Source organism: Triticum aestivum, chromosome 2A, assembly GCF_018294505.1.
Source record: "Triticum aestivum cultivar Chinese Spring chromosome 2A, IWGSC CS RefSeq v2.1, whole genome shotgun sequence".
NCBI lineage: Eukaryota > Viridiplantae > Streptophyta > Magnoliopsida > Poales > Poaceae > Triticum > Triticum aestivum.
Genome location: NC_057797.1, coordinates 663,916,802 through 663,938,123, shown reverse-complemented (window position 1 = coordinate 663,938,123; position 21,322 = coordinate 663,916,802). Strand labels below are relative to the sequence as shown.

At 39.7% G+C, this 21,322-nt stretch overlaps 1 protein-coding gene across 1 annotated transcript; it reads right to left on the bottom strand.

Moving 5' to 3' along the window:
• Window positions 1-1,032: 1,032 nt before the first annotated feature.
• LOC123190059 (NPC intracellular cholesterol transporter 1) lies at window positions 1,033-19,636 on the bottom strand. The gene is made up of 39 exons (XM_044602622.1): window positions 19,341-19,636; window positions 17,547-17,590; window positions 17,269-17,368; window positions 16,978-17,085; window positions 16,165-16,281; window positions 15,846-15,996; window positions 14,541-14,788; window positions 13,548-13,733; window positions 13,349-13,404; window positions 13,146-13,263; window positions 12,235-12,318; window positions 11,992-12,084; window positions 11,817-11,918; window positions 11,611-11,676; window positions 11,342-11,437; window positions 11,149-11,256; window positions 10,361-10,474; window positions 10,183-10,269; window positions 9,353-9,481; window positions 8,618-8,816; window positions 8,398-8,538; window positions 8,231-8,274; window positions 8,014-8,097; window positions 7,554-7,622; window positions 7,385-7,461; window positions 6,869-6,938; window positions 6,481-6,630; window positions 6,201-6,272; window positions 5,865-6,009; window positions 5,490-5,554; window positions 5,337-5,402; window positions 4,667-4,760; window positions 3,362-3,398; window positions 3,210-3,267; window positions 2,567-2,677; window positions 2,096-2,163; window positions 1,676-1,742; window positions 1,519-1,587; window positions 1,033-1,427 (listed from the first exon to the last, which is right to left on the bottom strand). The coding sequence occupies exons 1-39, from the start codon at window positions 19,413-19,415 to the stop codon at window positions 1,341-1,343; spliced, it is 3,855 nt and encodes a 1,284-aa protein (XP_044458557.1). The 5' UTR covers window positions 19,416-19,636; the 3' UTR covers window positions 1,033-1,340.
• Window positions 19,637-21,322: the final 1,686 nt, after the last annotated feature.

Below are 21,322 nucleotides of genomic sequence, written 5' to 3'. Positions count from 1 at the left end.
TTAGGAAGTGTTTGGTTGCAGATCGGTAACCCAAACGCAAACATAATTGGGTTACACTGTTTTTTAGCATTAGTACAAACATAAGCGTTCATATACACGCGCATACACTCACCCTTATGAACGCACACCCTATCCCTATGAGCACCTTCGAAAGACTGAGCTAGCATATCATCTTGAGATTTACGAAGTCACCTTAGGCGTCTCGTCGTCGACGGGAACGTCTCCTCCCACTGAAAAGCATCGCCGAAAATCCTGAAATAAATCCAGGAATAATGCGAGCACCATGATTTGAATCCTGGTGGGTTGGGGATACCACTGTCCACCTAACCATCTCAACCATAGGTTGGTTCGCAATTGGGTTACACTGTTAACGTAAACGATATGGGCAAAAATCATAGTACTTTGTTTGGCTACCTACGCTGTAACGTTAATGAATATCAGAGTTGGGCAAGTACCAGCCGAGGGCAAACCGCTGGCTGGAAGCAGATCCAAGCTGTGCATGGCGGGCGAGGAAGGAGGCGGCATCGTTCGTGTCTTGGAAGCGAGGGCCTGACAGTGAGGCTGACAACAATGCCAGCAACGGCGGCGGCGGACGCAACGGCGGCGACCGAAGCGGTGGTGGCTACGGCGCCGGCGCCGGACGCAACGACGGTGATGGTGGCGGCTGTTTGCGGCGGCGCCGGTGGCGGACGCAACGACGGCGACGATGGCGGCTGTTTGCGGCAGCGATGTGGACAGCTGGTGGCAGCAAAAACGCTTTAAGCAGAGGAGATAGCGAGGAGGGAAACACAGCAGCGGTTTTCATTGCGGACAATTTTGACTAGTAACAGATTTGAACTAGGCTGGGATCTAATACTGCGTTATGTAATTACGGAGCAATCAAAACAAACAAGATTTGACGGGATCCGTTGACGCTGTAATCAGGTTACGATACAAAAGCACGAACCAAACACCTCCAGAGTTATGCCCCCTGCCATAAAAAATCTTGGAGATAGCTGACCTCTTGTACACGCAAGCACATCATGGCTGGAATAAAGCAACTGAAGCGACCAAACCATAGCTGATTGGCACCAAATATGACATTGGTTTCTCGCATGAAACAAATACAAAACAGAAACCATGGAACTGCCAGTAGTAGCTCACGCTTCCTTCTCCTCGCGGCGATATCAACTAAACTAGTACTAGTTCAGTAAACTTAACTAATGTACAGCCTATCTTTCTATAGAGATTACTCCGCCTCTATAAATGATCTACACCCTCACAGCTCCTCCAGCACCGGGGTAACAGATGGATATGTACACTGAAATGCTTTGTAATAATCCCTGAATGTTATGTACTAATCAAGTTTGCTCATTTGAAGGCGGAGTCTGACTTTGTTCAATCGGTTTCATGGTTTTTTGAGGAGGGCCACACAGACTCAACACAACCTGAAACATCCATCAATTATAGGGCTCAGCTAAGCTGCTTATGCAAATACCTGGAGACAATTAAGAGACGATAGGTAATTAAAATGCTAACCGGTAGGAAGATAAGCCCATGCAGAAAGCCAATGAGGACGAGTGCCAGGTACATTTGGAAGTAATACACCTGCAGCCATTTGGATTAAACAAAGGTGATTCAAGCCAAACTCCAATAGGAATACAGAACTAAGAAGTGTGGGCTAAGATGTATGTACCACAAAAACTTCAGATTTTGCAAAACGAAGGACAATAACTCCTACAAGTTTGGTCAAGGTAATTCCACTGAAAAATCAAGACAGTGGGTCAGAATAAGATATAATAAAATTGTAAACAGTACAAACAGATTCGGACATATGGCAAAAAACTGCAATTGGACTGCCGTGAATTTATCCGCAACACTGCAACTGGACTGCCGTGAATTTATCCGCAACACTAGAAAACTTTCTTATGCGAAATAAGAACTGAAATAAAATTGTGAACTGTTTATATGTAACACTCACTAAGGCACGTCTACACATACTCACATATATCTCGGACAATCTAGGACAAGCTGCAAGCAACTTATTCAATTGATATTACTATCTCTTTACCCAACGTAACATTGTCCCAATAATGTGAACAGTAATGAGGCTAACCTGAATACAGAAGCACCCATCGTCGATAGAGCCTGCCTTACACGGTTTTCTCTATCCCCGATGCCTATCTGTAAATTAAAAGGTGAATATGAAGGGTTCAGGCATGATATGGAAAAAAGGGACAAGATAAACATGAAAAAATTATATCATTGAAAAGTAGAAACACATCTGAACTTATTTCCATGATCCTTCATTTGGGATGGGTTTGGGTGTCAGCAAACTGGTTTGTTATTGTTGCTCTATGTTTTTTAGTTGCTCTAATGTCATGCAGACCATATAGAGAATCAAACTACTTTCACATTTCAAAGTAAACTGCTAAATCACTGATAGCAGATGATAAAAGTTTCAAGTGACGGGAAGAACAAATTTAAATGTTTTTCAAGTTTATTATGGCCAACATTCTAATTATCACAGGACTAAACTAAACCGGAAGATTTCGAACTGGCATTTCCAAATGTACAATGCACCTACCATAAAGGCGTGTGTGATATGAACACAGAATTCAACAGCAATTCCTATCGACATAACAAGGTTTACAATAGATATTGCATTGAGCTGAATTCCAAGGACAGCCATCACTCCCTGCCAAAAGTTTGAAAGATGTTAAATCTTGATAATGAATATAACAATTAAATAATTTAGCATTGAAACTTGAATTCTAGAACTACTGTAGAAACTAGAAAATACAGAATAGCTACGATAACAAGTACAACTGTCACGGGCTTGAACTGTGCTGTAACTCCTTAATGTGATACACTAGCTTTACATTTGCAAACTCAAATCACATATGCCAATAATACCAAGGTAATGTGAAACCGTCTTTTGATTTATGGGTGTTTCTTATGCTTCGTTACAATTATTCCACAATGTGGTATCAATACATAATGCATAGCTAATTAAGCCAACTGCTTTCACCAACAGTTGAACAAATCCTATATATTTTAGCTAATTGTTGACATGAAGTCACCACATGGTTCTACTCTGCAACCACTTGTATTTAAAACATAGCTAAGTTCTATCCAATATCCATTAGAGGCCATCAGTTGCTATGAATTTGAAAATACATATAATCAGAAGTAGTATTATATATTGGACAGGAGAGAGACAAACATACCATCAGATCCAAGACTATCATGGCCAGAACAATCAAAATGATTGCTGAAGCCCACAAACTGAAATGGACAGAGGTAACAAATTATCACAATCTACCGACTCGAAGAGTAACAGAAAATAGTTAGTGCTAAGTTTCTGAAAGGAGTTGCTGACCTGCTGGTGACTACTAAACAAACAACAAATACTGCACCTGTTAATTTTTGCATAAGAATGAACTGTGTCAAATCTCAAATTAAGGTACAGACATTACAAAAAATATATTTAATTATGTTTAGCGTGATTATATTTGTTATGATTGTGGTTATGATTGCAGGTGGTCCCAGCACTAGACCATAGTTACTAGCCAGCTTTCGTGAAATTAGTGTCGGTAGAGCAGCAATGCGCAATGAAAGGGAATAGAGAGAACTTCTTGCTAGACCTTCATTGAATGGAACCATCCCCTTATATTGAGGGGTTACAACTCAAGAGGACCAAATCGAGCCAATATTTCCTGATTGAAACTCATCCAATCACTCCTAATTCAAACTCTTATCCCTAACTTATGTCAAAATGGTATGGTCGCTCATACCAGAACCAACTAATTAAACCAGTTCAACAGCCGACAGTGATACGTCAAACTTTTGGTTCTTCAGTGCAATGTGGTGAGGCAATTCTTGAGAACAGGCGCGACGGGCTGCCACTCCTGGAAACTCATTTGGAGGAGCTGGGCACCGCCAAGGGTGAAATTTTTCCACTAGCTGGCCTGCCAAGATCGCTGTTGGACCGCGGAGCGGCTTGCACGCCGTGGCCTGCAGCACCTCCCACGATGCCTCCTATGCGACCAAGAGCCGGAAACGATCAGACATCTGATGCTCGCGTGCCCCTTCGCTAGGCACACATGGCATGAGATCCTAGCTTGGCTGCGCTTGCCGGCGCCGACGCCCGAGCACGACGACTCCATCATGGACTGGTGGCTACGCGCGAAGGACTCCACACCGCCAGCGCTCCGCAAGGCGCTCAAATCCGTGGCGCTTTTGGTGCCGTGGATGATCTGGAAGCATAGGAACGCGTGCGTTTTTGACCATGTGAGCCCATCGCTCAATGAGCTTGTCGACCGGATCAAGGACGAGGCCCGATGTTGGGCAAAGGCCGGGGCTCAAGGGCTCAGGGTCGTTTTGCCATCATCATGGGATGTCCACTGATCATCCGACAACTGTGTAAATCTGCCTCCTAGGAGGATGTAAATTCCCTATCTTTCCAATGCAATGAAACGCAAAGGCCATTTGCGTTTTCTCGAAAATAAAATAAAATAAGCTGGTTTAGCAGGGATCTATACTGTGCATTCATACTAGGAGAGAGAAATAAGTTACTTCTATCTGATACCAAAGCAAAGAATTCAGAGAAAATGAGATCCGCGAGAACTATATCATAAGAATATGTAAATAATCTGAAAAACTGCAAATGCAATAAGTAACTAACCAAGGCAAACACATATATTCATGATGGCTGTCTTCCATACGCTGAGGTATTGCTCAAAAAATATATGGAACACTGAATATGGGAAAATTTCCATCTGCACGAAGATGTATCGAAGACTGTTACAAGATATATCCAAGCAATAGCATTCAAAGCGAAAGCTAACAATAATCAGTATGAAATATAGAGTGAAACATATAGTAGTTACTATGCCATAAAGCTTAGCTACAAATACAAAATTCACACATACTTGTGTGTCTTTGAATAGCTAGTGGCTGCTAATATTTACATCAGCATCTGGGGATAATGTGTTCAGTAAAGGCCCAAATAATCAAAAATTCAGGATGTACTGGCTAGTCCTTCCAATAATCCTAGAACACTGCTAGAACCATGTGAACAGTAACGATCTATTAAAACTTCGCCAACAGGGAAATTCCATGGTTCCTATTAATATGTGTAGTACTCCCTCCGTCCCAAAATGTAAGACGTTTTTTGGCACTATCATAGTGTCAAAAAACGTCTTACATTTTGGGACGGAGGTTAAGAGTGAAACACAGCAAATCGTTTTTTGTGTGTATGTTTTCACGGCAATAACTTCAGTATATTTGGGTCAGCATTTTTAAAACGTCCTTTAATATCATCATCATCTAAAGAATGGATGCAGGCAAATTACCTGTAAATCTTTGGACATTTGAGAACTGAAGTCCCGAGCAGCTCTCAATGAGTTAACATAGTCAGTCTACAAAAAATATCAATATTACTTAAACTTTACCATGTTGGAAAGGAAAATAGTGATAATTATGATGGGCGGCATGCTAATCCATACCTGTTTATTAAGGGGAGTATGGTATGTACGGAATGCTGATGCTTGTATATTGCCATTTTCATAACCTGACAAACAAACAGTGTTACCAAATATGTCAGTGGATAATTAATAGTATTATAATTTCAGTCGGTCAAAATGCAAGCACGTTTAATGCAAAAATAATACTATACATCTCAACTGATTAAAATGATTCACATTTATAAATATACTCCCTCCGTCCCAAAATAAGTGTCTTAACCTTAGTACAACTTTGTACTTAAGTTAGTACAAAGTTGAGACACTTATTTTGGGACGGAGGGAGTATAATATTTCTTTGGCATGTTCTCTAGCATGATAAAATATTGAGATGGTACATAATTGGCATACACCACATACCACTGAGGTCCAAACTTGTAGAATAAGCTCCTTTTCCCCCTTTAGAACAGTCACTTGATGGTAGTGCATCCAGAAACCATGGAAGTTTCTCTTTAAATTGCGTTGTGGATGGACGCCCATTGTGTAAGTCCGAATGTAGGAAACACTGAGACAAAAGCATAACTAGTAGATCAGAAATTACTTAACATGTATCTATTGATATGTGAACTGTGGTTGAAATATACTATATTTCCCACTACACATAATTGGGCGCAGCAGTGCAAATGCAGCTCTCTGAAACTGATTAAGACGCTAAAAGGACTAGATATCACAACTGAAAGATAGTAGATAGTATACCGTTGTACAATTATTGCACGCTCCATTTGAACTGCATGAACCTGAATCTTGATCGAGTTGACAGCAAGGAGGCTGCAAAGTAGAAATTCAAGTGACATTAGCAAATATGCTAACATACAACCAGTTCATATTTTCTCACGACTAAAATTGAGTGCTTTTATTTCTCCCAGAGAGGGATGTGTCCATTGCTTCAGAAGAAAATTGCTTGTTTTTCCAGCTAATACAAATATAGTATGAATGTGCTGCACCCCTAAAGGGGGTTCAGGGAAAAGTTCTGAACCTGATCATCTGGAGGGCAATAATTTCCATTAACAAATTTTCGACAGCATCCAAATGCTTCGGGAGACATCCATATTAGGAAGTCATCAAGCCATGAGGCAGCAGGTTTTGCTATGTAACTTGTTTCAGGAGATAAAGATTGTCTTGCTATCTGCATGGTAGCAACCACCATGTTAAATGGAGGGCAGTGTTATCAACATATGATGAACATCTATGCATGCTTATCAAAATCACATTGGTTAAGTTGCATCAGGAGCCGGTAGCTTTACAGTAACAAAGCTTGCCTTTAAAATGTATTGTGCAACTAAATTAAACTAGCAAATCAATCAATCATTTCATACTGAGTATTACTGTGGAAAAAATTAGTCAAGAGACAAACAGTTGTATACCTCATTCAGAAGAGAGTTTGAATTACACTGGTTGATGGAACATATCTGATTAGTATTTTCCGATGCAGAGCTGGAAACAGTGTAACACATCAGAAATCAAATTGTTGTTTATTTCAGTTATGCATGCAACTCAGAAGAACTATACAAAATCGCCTCTTTCTAAAGGCAACACTGCAACAGTAGCAGCCAATGCAGAAACATGAGAAACTTGGTTTTCAACTTTTGAATATTATTTGAGTTAAGCATGCAACTCCGAAGAGCTCAAAAAAATTGGCTCTTTCAAAAAGCAATACTGCAACAGTAACAGCTCATGTAGAAACATGAGAGACTTGGTTTTCAATTTTTGACATATCCAGAACAATCTAAAGACAAGAATGTAGTGGATAAAAGTAAGAAAGCACAACGGGTCAATGATATGACAAGGAATATTCAGCCATGTTTGTTTGTTTCCATTGTATAATCATGCTTCTTCAAACATGCAGAAAAAATGTGTAGAACTATTTTACTTCTAGTTACCTGTAATTGAAGTTCTTCACAACAAAATACAGTGGCGGTCCAACTTTCATATACTTCTCAAGGTCGTCAAAGTAACCCTGTAAACATTATAATGAGCATGATTCTAAAAGAAATACAAAGAGAAGCAATTAAGGCTTAAGCTACAGAAAATGCAAGTGATAGTTTGAACCTGTAAATACGAATCTCGTGGAAGAACGATTTTCTGCTCCAATCCGGGTTGTAGTCTAGTTGACATTGCCTAGTTGGGACAAAAGAAACACAATGTTGTCAACCACACATGCTCATACTCAAAGTCAAGAAAATGTAAGTGGTTCTGTCTCATTTAGTAGTTTTTCCCAAATTTGTGGTAGTTAACCACTGGATTTGCAACATGAAACCAGACAAGAACAAACAACACCACACTGTAGCGAATTGCTCCATATTGATGATCAGCAAGATTTATCAGAAATACAGACAGAATAATAAGTTGATGATCCATCAGAGAATTTCAATGAAAAAATAGACTTGGCCTGTAGATAGCACACTCATATTTCACCAGATATAAAGCGGTTGGTAGTGAAGCTAATAGGAGGAACAGATATAATCATGATGCTGTGCAATGTGCATGCAGAACATGTGTGAGCACTTACAATGCTTGCAAATGCTAATCCAACAAATACAGCAATCACGATAAACTTCACTGGTCGGTAACCGAGGATTGGCCCATGAATATCCTATATTAAAAAAAACAATAAGTTATGAATGAACATAAAAGGAAAATCGTGAAAAACTTAAACATGGTTTAAAACATGAGCTTAACTTTAACATAAGAACAAGCTTAGCTCTGGTAAAACATGTAGTGTTTACCTTCATATAGCGTGCAACAAAGTGAAGCCGCTGGTGGCCACCATCTTAATTTTTGAATACATTAGAAAGGGAAACAATTACAAATGAGCCAAAATGAACAAGCATTTACTGCTATAACTAATCTTCCTTTTAGCAAAGCAAACATGGATTTTTATTTGGACACTTACTGTCGCCAGCAACAGTGCTCGATTTAAGTCTTGCACAAGGAACACAATCAATCCTGCCATCTTCTGCCCTCCTAAAATCATATACAATAAGGGCTACGAAGGCTGTCACTTGGAGAAGGAAATCCAGAAGAACTGCCATTGCTGCACAAGATAGTGGATTGGAAACCCCAAAATGAAGTGCCAATTATAGATACAATCAAGGAAATGTAAAGAAACCAACCGGCAAACATAGAAAATGCTCTGGTGGCAGGCATTGGATTGATTGCACTGACAGAAAAAGCTAAAACTTCAGCCAAACTGGCTAACGTAATGGATGGCCCAACTTCCACCAATGCATTACTTATACGTTCTTCCAATACTATCCCATCTGGTTGTCGCTTGACAGCATGCACAAGGATACACATGTTGTCCACACCGACCTAGCCACAATCACATCCATCAGTTTCATCCACTGCAGAATGATAAGAATGGGTATCTTTTGAACAAAGTATAGATCAAATGAAGTAGCCGTATGAATAAATTGTCAATTCCTCTTAAAAGAATATGGTAAATGCAGCAAGAAAATATTTCCTAAAAACAAACAACAAACTCAATGGCAGGCTATGCAACATAGACATCAACTGTGTTCACCTATCTAGGAAGCGTGGTTAAAATAAATTACACAAAGACTCCCTCTGTAAAGAAATATAAGAGCGTTTAGATCACTGAGTACTAAACATCAAGTTTTCAACAAGGAATTAATGTGATGATGGTTCATGGAAATCAATTTTCAGAAGAGATAATCCAATAATCAGCACGAAGAAGCTATGTTCCAATTCAAATGTGTAGAGAGCAAATGCATAATGGTTTTTTCTTTCTGTTAATGCAGCAAAACAAAGAAATACTGGAAAGGTACATTGGATTGATGAAGAGAAAAACAGTCACACTATTGCGCTACTAGAGGCAGAAGACTTACCGCCAGCACAAGAAAAGGAATTACTTCCATTATGATTAAAGTCGACTTCACTCCAACAGCACTAAAGAATGCCATTGATCCTAAAACTGAAAGCATCACTAGGACAACCCCAGATAAGCCAAGCAGTACCTGCAATTTATCTCGTCAAATGGAACATAATGCAACACATGTTTGACATAATTAAATACTCCCTCCGTCCGAAATAACTTGCCACAGTAATGGATGTACCTAGATGTATTTTAGTTCTAGATAGATCCATATTTATGCATTTCTATGACAAGTAATTCGGGACGGAGGGAGTATATAGTATTCCGGGATCTGGTAAATAAATTAGCTCTACAAAAGGAAACTTGAGATCAAACTATTATAGATTCAAAAGACAAATTTCTTAGCAGAACAATTTAGTTTGCTTTTGGCTAAGAGTGGCAAAGGGTCATATTAATGTACAAAATAAATAACTGCAAAAATACTACTAGCTCCGTCCCAGAATAGAAGATGTCACATTTGACATCTCCCATTTCTCAATATCGGCCACAAGAAAAATAGGTCGTCCCAACAGCAGTACTGCCGACCACCGCACTGTTTATATTTACTAAATGTATGGTCAGCAAACATGAATATACGAGAACTGGTCTTTAGATAACTCATAAAAATGCAATCATGACGAACAAGATACTCCATGTAGATCAAAACAATTAATCATGGGACAAATTTGTATATACCACTCCTGAATTTCAAGCATATGGACTTGCCACTGACTCACATTAAAGTATTTTTTAGGCAGAGTGGAAAATAAAAAAAAATCCCGTCATTGATTATCATATTCATACCTTTGATGAGACAAATAATGCCCACAAACGAGAAGGACGGTCTCCAAGTGTGAATGATATGTACGCAAACATCACAATATAGCTTATCTGATATCAATCAAATGGCACAGATAAATATAACAATATGTAGGCAAACAGGATATATTACAAAATGGAAAAGATTTTTGCATATATTTACCACTATTGTAATTGCGTCAGCTGTACTCTCTCTGTTTAATTCATCTTTAATAGAGCTCTCGGATGAAAAGGATAATGTAAGGTTCTGTGCTAGTACCATCGGCAGTATTTCTTCCTGCAAAAAACTCTCAAAGTCATCAGATGTAATTCTTGGCTCAAGTGAAATATATAAATCGCTAGAGTATGCACCTTCTTGTGAAGTTGAACCAAAAGCTACAAAAACACTGTAGGTAGAAACTCTAGCTAGAAAATAAGTGCTATAGGCTTTAATCCAAACATGAAAGAGCTAGCTTCATTCAATATTAATCACTATACTGTGCATGCAAATGGCATTAGCATACATGAAATGACCTTTTGCTAGATTCAGGCATCTGGGGCTTCAACATGCCCAGTGAGTCGGCTCAATATTACAGGAGAAAAGAACGGAAACAATAATGCTTCTACTAAATCTCCTGGAATATGAATCTGAACACTCTTAATCCGCATTATCAAAGTTGCTTCCCATCTCCGTATTTCCTCAGGATGTAGGGCAATGCATAGTCAATCTTATCTACCGGGTTCTTCATTGGAGCAAATTTCTCTGAATTAGTTTAATTTACTATCCTCAAACGAGATTTATTCTTTCATTCCTTAAGGAGGTGTTGTGTGGAAGTATTGAAATATGTTGTGGGGCTGCTTAAAAGTAAATGTTAGAGAATGAACGTATATAGAGCATGAGTCAATTGACAGTAAACTTCTACTGTAAACTGCTTGTTGAGCACATAAGCTCAGAAGGTGAGAGTTCCAAACCTTAACAAGATTAATATATGCCCTTTCCCAAGCCATAGCCTTTCCATTCTCTTGTCCTGTTGTCTCAACCTTGTTGTTCACGGGATATGTTATTACAAATGCAGAAGCCTGTGAAGTAATAGGAAGTTAGTAAGAGAAGTGGGATAATCAGTAAAATATTGTTTTTGGCCAAAAAAAAAGTATAGCATTTTACCTCGGTAAAATTGCTACCTGGAAAACCACCTAATATTGTACTAGGGTCAATAGGTGATTGAAAAGTGCTCAAACATGTCTCTTCAGAACTGTAATGCTGCAATACAGCAGATATTGTTTAGTGTTTAGATACAACTAGCTGACAAACCTAGCCAGTATCACAATATTCATTGTTCAGCATGAATTCATCAATAGTTTACAAAGGTCTGTGTTGCAACCAAAAAAAGGAAAATGTCCATATGAGAAGAGATTTCAACTGTGGATATTTACCTCAAAGCAAAATTTAGCATGATCTATACCTAAATCATCATGCTTTTTAGGATCCAGCTGGAAATACTGCAACAGATGCCACCATTTTAATATGATTGCTCAGAAGTACGCATACGGAACAAAATATAATGATAGAAAAGGATTATATAGATTCTAGAGAACAAGTTAGTTCCATATACAGAGTATAGACAATACAAAATCATCACCTGCAAAACACTTTGGGTAGCACAATCTGTACTGAGTGGCTTTAGGCAGATATCAGCAAGGGATACTGTCGATCCAGAATAATTGGCACGCAGATCATCAATCTTTGCAATTAAAAAGTGACATTAGAATCACTAAGCAGTTGCAGTGTAAAATTTACATGACTGGATTCCATACCTTTTTCTGAATCTGAAATAGCAATTTGAAATTGTTATCATTTACTATTGTAGGAGCTTCAAGCTGGCCAGACGCTGAAGTGGCTAATACAAGCTGCAGTTAAAACAGTAATTAACAAAATATAGACAAGAAGTTAAGATCAACACAACAAACATGTTGATATGCAGGAACAAAGTTGGCATACAATCTGTAACAAGTGTTCATCTAGTTGAACAAAAACAAAGCCATGAGAGTTGAAAAGACCTGCTCAATCCTATAAAATGGTGCAAGATGACTGTCAAAATATTGCTTTTCATAGGCAGTCTGACTTCCAGGGCTAACCCAAAGCTGCAAAAAGAAAACAACCAAGTCAGAAATCTCTGAAATGTATGTATTCACAGTCCTGGTAAATACACACCAAAAACTTTTGAGTTCCAAATGGTGTGTCACTTTATCGACTTCTTTTAAAAAAACACTCATAAAGGGCAGCAATCCCCACAAAAAAAAGGAGCAATCTCAAATACTAAATTTATTTATATAAATGACCACAAGTTACACAAAAGTCGTAGTTACAGACTCAAAGGCAATCCATTGTCAATGGGTGCTAAAAATGTGAACACGTTTATCGACAGATTTGATCTCCGTGTTTTTATTTTGCTGACACATATTTCTCACAGGTATTCAAAAATACAAGTTCATGACCTTCGCCCACTATGTTCACAGGATTAAGAACTTTAACGTCCTTTTTGGAAGGTAAGATGATAAAGTTATCTGAAAATGACAATAAGCATGAAGGACACAAAACACCATAAAAGTCCAAGTTGATTCAAGAAAAAGCATAGCCAACAATAAAAATGAAATTTTATAAAATGTACAGCGATGTATTTCCTTTTTATTTACTGTGATTTTATTTCAATGAACATTTCCAAGTAATCAATGAAAACTGTCAATGGATTTCCATTTTCTTTTTCTTTCCGTGCTTCAGACCTAATAAATTTTGTGAGTTTTAAGAGAATACTATTGCCTTGTCAAACTTATATTAAAGTAATTACTCTCAAATACAGAACTATATTTGTCAGTCTCATATCAATTCAAATTCCCCCATTATACACAATTATCAGAATTTCAGCAACAGTAGAAGAATTGTAGCTATCATACGATGATAAATTGAGTACCTTTTCCGGTCTTGTTTCCACCTTGAAACGGATAAGACCAATGCATAATAGGATAGGGACAAGTAAGGATGCACATAACACAAGAAGCGGGTGTCTAGTAACAAAAACTCCATGCCTCCTGCAATACTTTCAACAGATTAACATGATGCCTAAATACTAATAATATATAGTTTATCCGAATATAACTGGAGACCGAATCCAACCTAAAGAAGGTTGACATGTAAGTTTGGACAATAGAAGATGATGCAGCTTTGGGCACCTGATATAAAGAGAAATTATTAGACCGTACCAGCGTCATCTTAAAAATGAACACTAGAGAAAAATGCTAGAAGGAACCAAAGACAAGTACTCAAAGTAAGCAAGCAAGCTCTGGCTCTCAAAAATGATTTGGCAGAAAAGAACCTGAACAGAGTTTTCAGGAACATTGCCATTGTTGTTTGAATGCAACTTATCATCAGCATTCTTTGGTGGTTTTGTTTGTGAGGGGAAGCCTGTTCTTCCTCGTGTTCTGTATAATAAGCCCCACAATAAAATTGCACACAAAAACACAATGTACACAACCGCTAGTGAGAAGTCCAAGCATCCGGCCTGTGTAATCAAAATGATAGGAGTTCAGGATACAAAATAATGAAAACGCTCGACATGGAAAAGATGAACCTTCATAACATATGCCCTAAAATGTTCTTATGTGCCAAATTTTGGATTCGTATACTCTAGTTTAAAGTTCAAGACTGCTGTAAGCTTTTAAGTAGTATGAGAAACAAGAAGAAAAGGGTCAAGTTCTACACAAGGTACATGGACAAACTAAGGTATTTAGCACCTACGATGATGGTTATATTTTTTTTCAAGATATAGTAAATCATTTGATTGCTAGAGTTGAAGGTTATTAAAACTTCCCACAAGCAAATTGTGCAGGTATCCACACCGACACATCTACCCCGTATCATCACTACTACAACACATGTCCTGTGCCAATTTCTCTGTAATAGTAGTATCACTTTTTAAAGAATTAGTATCATATGTGCATGTTACACAACTGGCTTGATACAAGAAGGACCACCTGACATGTGATGTGCCAATTAACAAGTCATAGTCCTAATCTATCATTCATGAAAAGCTTTGGTTATTTACTAGGGAAAGTAGCACTGCAAACTCTGCCAATAGCCACAAGAAGAACAAATGAAGTCAAACTTTTGAAATTACAACTAACATTATTTTTATAAATACTTAGATTAGTTACTTGAAAATAATTTGGTTAATTTTTTTATCGGAGAGTAATTTTACAATATAAATTTTGTTGGGTTTCATAAATATAGTCCAATAAAAACTAGTGGACAGGAAATGCATGGTATCAGCCGTGCATTTTTTTCATAAATGTAGATAAATAGCTGTTACCTTTAGAGAACCCATTTTGACTGAACAGGAAGTTTCAGTCATCGACTGAGGCAACAAGGATCCCATGCAAACTGAAGAAGAAGGACAATCCCCACATGAGCAGCCCAAAGATGGATCTCCACAAGAATAAACTGTAGTATTTAGTGGCTTCACCCCAGATGAACCACTCAAATCAGGTCGGTATGTTATCAAATAAGGTGACCCAGGCTCATTGGGATTTGCCTGACGCCCAAGAAATGCCAACCACTCTGCAGTAGCAAGTGTAGATGTCAATAATTATAATGACATACTGCGAAGAACGGATGCATGCAAATTACAGTGTATTATTAGCATGTCATTACCACAGTTTAAAATTATCGACTGAAAAACTAACTCAAACCACATCCAGATTGCAATAATAATAATTAATAGTGCCAAGTCCAAATGCAGGAAACAAATTACATAGTCTATTATCAGGCTATCACTACCAAACCTTAAAATTACCAACTGAAGAAACTAGTTCAAAAGCACATCCAGGGTGCAAGAAGACAAGAATAATAATTAATAATACCAAATAGAGTTTCTCAAAGAAATGCAGCAAAGCTTCCTAAAAGGCTACTACCCTCTACAAGCTACTAATCTTTAGACCAAATCGTGTCATCTTCTTTGTCTTAATTATCAAAGTATTGCAAGCAAATCCTTTAGGCAATCAGAGTTTAACTTCACAATCAAGGAAAGCTATGCTAGTTTAGCCCTTCAGCCTGCCTACAAGAAATTCTAGGAGGGATGCTAGCAAATCTGGTATGCAAGCTTTCCTGCCAGCCTCGTAAGTCACTCCAGAGTCATGGCCAAGGTGGCAAATGGGACAGCTCAAATCATTGTTTCTTTCCTCTCCCCGTCTTCAAGGACGATGATCCTAGGGATGCTTCTGATGTCGTGCCTCCTCGTCACGTCCTGGTTGTCATCACTCGTCACTGTTGAGCCTAATGTGACACATGGCATATAACATGGATAAATCTGATCATAGGGAGCATCAAGTAGCACTAGGAGGGACCAAACCATGGTGCTCAGAATTCAGAACTCAACAAAATCCACCACCTCACAGTCAACAATTTTGGTCACTGATGACTTGAGAGGAGGAAGCTGGGGGTATTTTGGTCTTGTAGCAAAACATTGAGGATACTAGCATTTTATAAAATTTATAGCATCTGCAATGGCGATTTTCAGTGTCCCGCGATTGCAGTAGCATTGCTCAAACTATAACTTGTAGTGGCATTTATCCAATCACACAATTGATAAGTTCACTACAATGATTTAGCCTAATACCTTTGTAAGTTTTAGCACCTCCACCAAGAAAATCCATTGCGCGTGTGTTCAGAGTGCCAAACTTAACTTCCTTACAAGAGTTGTATAACTCTTCACCATAGTTGCTTGTTATGTAGTAATCTATACCATCAACAGTTGTAATGTTCTTAACCTGAAAAAGGTGGAGAACAGTGTAGCTTGTTAGTTCGATTAAACATGAGAATTATATATGAATATTTCATTTTGGCATGTTAAACTGATGTAACAAAAATGTGTGGGGGGTGACCATGAGGAAACACAATAAAATACTGTTGGCGTGATAAGCTGAGAGAATTCAGACCTGTTTTGCTGAAGTCACGTTAATGAAGAGGCTTTGGTTTGGGGAACAAGACATTTCACAAAAGAGATTCAAGAAATTCCTCAAGCAAGCTGGGCATCCAACAAGAAATGGGACAGCCTGCAGAAATGTTGGGGTTGGCATTTTACCACCGAGTGAATTTTCTTTTTATTGAACATAGACATTTAGAATAGAGATTACCAAGAACAGGTTACATCATTTGACATGCGAAAAAGAATCAAGTTGGTCAACTTAGAAAAATAACCTTAAAATATATGTACTAAATTGGCCACAATAGAATAGCGACGAACATGGTCTATGAATAGACGGAATGCATCTGTAAAATTTCCTTTTAGAACACGAATCTGTAATTTGCATGCAACAGGGAATAAAGAACTCAACATGTAGCCACTTAATTGTGTTACAAGATACTAGGAAGTACAGGAGGAATAACACAACAAAGATCAGGGACAAGAAATAATCAACAACTAGAAATTTGCTGCATGAGGCTACAAGTCGACAAAAAACTGCTTTCCAAAAAAGTACAGGGTGAACAAGCAGAAATAATCTATTAAGTAGATATGAAAATCATCTTAAAACAAAAGCAGCATGTCTCTAACAAAGTGTTCAGCAGGTCACAAGTTCAGCAAAAGATTGTTTGAACAAATCAATGCAGGTTAATATGAATACAATGGCAAAACCATTTTGCTAAGCTTTATTAACAAATTCCCCAGTGTGAAACAGTTAGTCTTTAAAAGAAAGATGTGATGCGACCACACTGATATGATAGTTCAATTGAACAATCCATACAATTACCTGTTGGACTTGTTGGTGTAATGTGTCGAACTGATCAACAGTACAACAGACATCACCAGTAATAGTGGGGCACAAACTCTGGATCCTTGTGGAAAACAAAGTATCTGGCTGGAAAAGCAATAACAGAACTTGATATAGTAGTAGAACACAATGGTGAAATAATGTAATCTTATGCAAAAATAAGATGGGCAGAGTATTATGCTGTCTATATTAAAAAATACTGCAAGATAACTGGATACAATCTCTCCTGCTGTGTAATATTCAAATTGAAGAGAAGGGTTTCATTGTCACCTTAACAGCTTTTGTTGCATTCACACAGTTTAAGACTTTCCCATCAGTTCGATTTGCACAAATTCCATACATGGAACAGTACCCTTCTGCAGGTACCACCCTAAGGAAGCAAACACAGCAAAATTAGCACCAAGAGCTCCATGAGTACAAAATACCTCATTAAGTGGCAAAGTATTTTAAGTACATCAAAAAATAGTAGCCTATTTCAGGACCTACTGTGCTCTTAAGTGATCTAACAAATGCTCATCTTAATTGAACATGTTGCCCTGATAAATTACCTTGGTGATTGCTGTGCGCTTGTGGGATGTACAAGAAAAACTATCTGCATCGTGGAATGAAAAACAAGGTTGTAAGGTTATCACATTATGGACAAATCATGTTAACCATACAATATATGAGTCACATCAAAGTGCAACCAAATCCACATGCATGAACACCACACTACATTTGTAGAATGGACTTCTTACATATCCTGTTATTCTATTGGCCCCTCTAGGGAGCAACATGACCACAATTTTATCTGGTGGCTTCAAATATACTCCCTCTGTCCGCTAATACTTGTCGCAAAAATGAATGAAAATGGATGTATGTAGAACTAAAATACGTCTAGATACATCCATTTCTCCAACAAGTATTTCCGGACGGAAGGAATATAAAATGAAGACAACACCTTTGAGCACCTAGGCAGGTGATGTAGATGCTACAAAGACAAGAATCTAGCAACATCTGAGAAGTTGGCACAAATCTGGTATGTTCTGGCCACCTATACAACCACTATAAGTGTCGAAACATTAATCAAAGTTTCATGTGAAACCACCAAAACAGTTAGTGCGACTAAGGATTATTACAGCATGAATTATTCATCCTTCCTGTACAGCAACACCCAGATGACATCTAACAAACAAAATTAGAACAGAGAAAGATAATTCAACCGTTAAGCCTCTAAAACAGATTAAATAACATAGAGTGAACTGCAGCAATATAAATACAATCTGAGTTTCAAGAGGAAAATGTCATGTTTGAAATGCCTGTGAAAATTCAGCTGGGCTGGGCTAGGAAAAATAGCAAAACAGTGAGCCATAAAATTCAGCTGGGTTGACCTACCAGCTGTCAACCAAAAGTGAGCCATAAAACATCCGGTAACTTGGATATGAAACACAGGCAACTCCACATAGTTGGAATTCAGAGAAAACTGTTTGCAATTTGTTCAAAGAGGGCCATCCGACCCAATTATAATCATAACGGTATACAAAGAGCACATTTCGAATCAAAATGCTTAAATGTTCTGAAATTCGGGGAAGTGCGGCATATTTAATCCTGTAAAACTCAACCCAATCTACACGGTCACGGAGATGGCACACATTTCGAGACAAACTATGAAACCGAGAAACGAAACCCCGAACAGAGAAGCAACCGCCCCATCGAACACAATCAACTCGGGATAAATAAAACTGGGCTAAATTGACCTCTCCAACGCAGTAGCGGCAGCAGAAACAACCGCTCGGGCACCAATAAGTCGCGACCGCGTGGTTACAGACCTCCAATCCAAACGCACCTCGCGTGTCAGAAACTAGCAGTGTTGCAGCAGATTTCCAACCCCATGTGCTCCCAACCCTCCCGAGTCCCAAAATCACTATCGCAGGGGGAGGCTCGGGCTAACGACAAAGCAGAGGTAAACCAAAATCACGCAGTAAATTTGAGGGGGTAAATATCCAAACACAGCCCACTACGCGTTCGAGAAAAAGACGCGCAGTCCAATTACAGACGAAAATCGCACCTCCCTAATTTTAGCGAAACAAAAAAACCACGAGTTATATTAGTAGTAGAAACTTCCGCACTAGTGACGCCATGGACGGGACGAAATTAGCAAGCCCGCACAGGGATAGGCCGGAAGCCGCAGCGCTTAACCCCAGAAGCAGGACCAAAACCGAACCAAAATGGTCCAAAACACGAGGCACAGCGAGCAACCCCACCCCCTAAGACGGAAGGACGGCGGCGGCCGCCGCGGCCGCAACGACGACCCCGCGCAGCACCCACTAAGACGGAGAGAGAGAGGGAGAGCGAGACCCCACCTGTATCAGGGCCACCGCGGTGGCGAAGACGACGGCGCCGCCGGGGACGCCCCGCCGGGGCCCGACGAGGCCCATCTCCTCACGGGTTCCCTCCCCACTCGATCCCTCGCCAGCGGGAGCACGGAATGCCGAAAACGGAGGGAGGTGGGAGACGAAGGGCGGACACGGTCCGGTGCCGCTGGGGGAGGAGATTGGACTTGTTTTTGTGGCGAGCCGCACGACCGGGGTTTTATAAACGGCGAGAGGCGAGAGCTGAGCTGCCGATCAGCTGCGCAGCGCGGTGGCGGTTGCCACCTCGTGCCAAGGGATTTTGCGGCCAGCTCCTCTCGTTTTCCTTCCTGGTGGTGGTGAGGGTTTTGGATCTCGCCACATGTTGGTAAAGCTGGGCCCGCGTGTCAGTGGACATAAGGCCCAGCAGTTCGGTTGGTCGTGTGGGTGCAGAAGATACGGTGGGACCGCCCGTAAGAGCGACGATAGCTGGCGGATTTGTTCGTGGGCGAGGCTGGCAAACCATCCCAGCAATCAAAGCAGTAGTATTACTTAGTAATAACTCAGATAATTCTGTCACGTCAAAATTAGGAAAGCTACACGCGCGCACTGGCTAACTGTGTGTGAAGCCTGTCATGTCCTTCTCCTAGCCGCTGCCCTGCTTGTCTTCCCTGTTCGCCCGGCCACTCAACCCGCTGTTCACTTTCGTCCACGGCACTGCTGGCTGCTGGGTATGGGGCGCACGCTCCCCGCGTCCGAGATGCGCGCACACAAGGAATTCGCAGGGGCACACACGTGCTCCGGCCGCTGATTGCCTCGCATTTTGTAAAGTCGTTAAATCTCACACGAATAACTTTTGTTTTTGTCAGCCACAAGTTCTAAACTTACGATTTTGTTGGTAGCTCGTAGTAAGTTTTAGAAGTTGAATCATGTTTGTTGGACGCAGGTTCTAAACTTACTACTCCCTCCGCTTGATACATCTGTATCTAGACAAATCTAAGATAAAATTTTGAATGGAGGGAGTATTTTGGTGGTTGCTTGTGCCAAGTTTTAGAAGTTGTATCATGCTTGTCGGTCACAGGTTCTGAAACTTTCAATTTTGTCGGTCGCTCATACTAAGTTTTAAAATTTTAAAAAATCATCAAAATGTATTTAAAATTGGTCTCATTCGAAAATCCTTCTCATGGGAAACACGAACATGCAAACAAAATTAAATCTGGACTTTTGGTTCCACAGATATGAAGATTAAAAATTGAAAGCCTAAAGAAAAGGGATTGTGCGCCCCCACACTCACTTGCTACAAATCCTCTCCCGTGCATACAACTATGTACCACCACATTAAAGACGGTGTCATGGAGTTCTAAAATTAGTGAAATCATCATAGTTGTTTGGCTAGGGATGCCAAAATAAAATTTGGACAATTCCGGTGATGAACTAAATCGTACTCACTTGTCCACAAAAAAAATTGTAACATTCATTGTTTTCATGCATTTTAGTTAGCGAAATAGGCGTTAAGTTAGAGAATGTCAAGTCCAAGTTTACAATATGCCACACACCATCCAAATAAAATCATGAGAGCTGTTTTAGTAATTTAAAAATCTTTATTATTATTTTCAAGTTTGGATTGGTTTTTATTCTTTTTGCAAGAGAGTTCAAATAGTGTGCAATTAGCAGCATCAAACCCCTCCGTCAGCGAAGTCGTTGGTCCCTGCCTCCATTTGCTGCTCTGGCAGCGGCTGGGAATGGGGACCTCGGCAATTCGGCTCCATCCGGTAGTTAGTGTAGGCTTCGTATTTCCTGGGGCGCCGCTCGGGGTGGAGGTGGCGGTGCCGCATCGAATTAAACTGCAATGGCTTCTGCTTCACCATAACGTCTCTCGGGATGACAGGTCGGAGCCGGCTGGTTGGTCTTTTGTCGCTTGCGTGAAACAGTGGGTGTTCGTGGATTTCAGGACTGATTGTTGTGTCTCGAGGTACTCGCGTCGTGTCTTGCCA

What these genes read in the sequence shown, in the direction of transcription:
- LOC123190059 (XM_044602622.1), bottom strand. Translation starts at nt 19,415, where the DNA reads ATGGGCCTCGTCGGGCCCCGGCGGGGCGTCCCCGGCGGCGCCGTCGTC. An exon ending in TACAAGTTTGGACCTCAGTG is followed by an intron (nt 5,555 to 5,864) that starts GTATGTGGTGTA and finishes TTTGTTTGTCAG; the next exon opens with GTTATGAAAATGGCAATATA. An exon ending in CAAAATCTGAAGTTTTTGTG is followed by an intron (nt 1,588 to 1,675) that starts GTACATACATCT and finishes AAATGGCTGCAG; the next exon opens with GTGTATTACTTCCAAATGTA.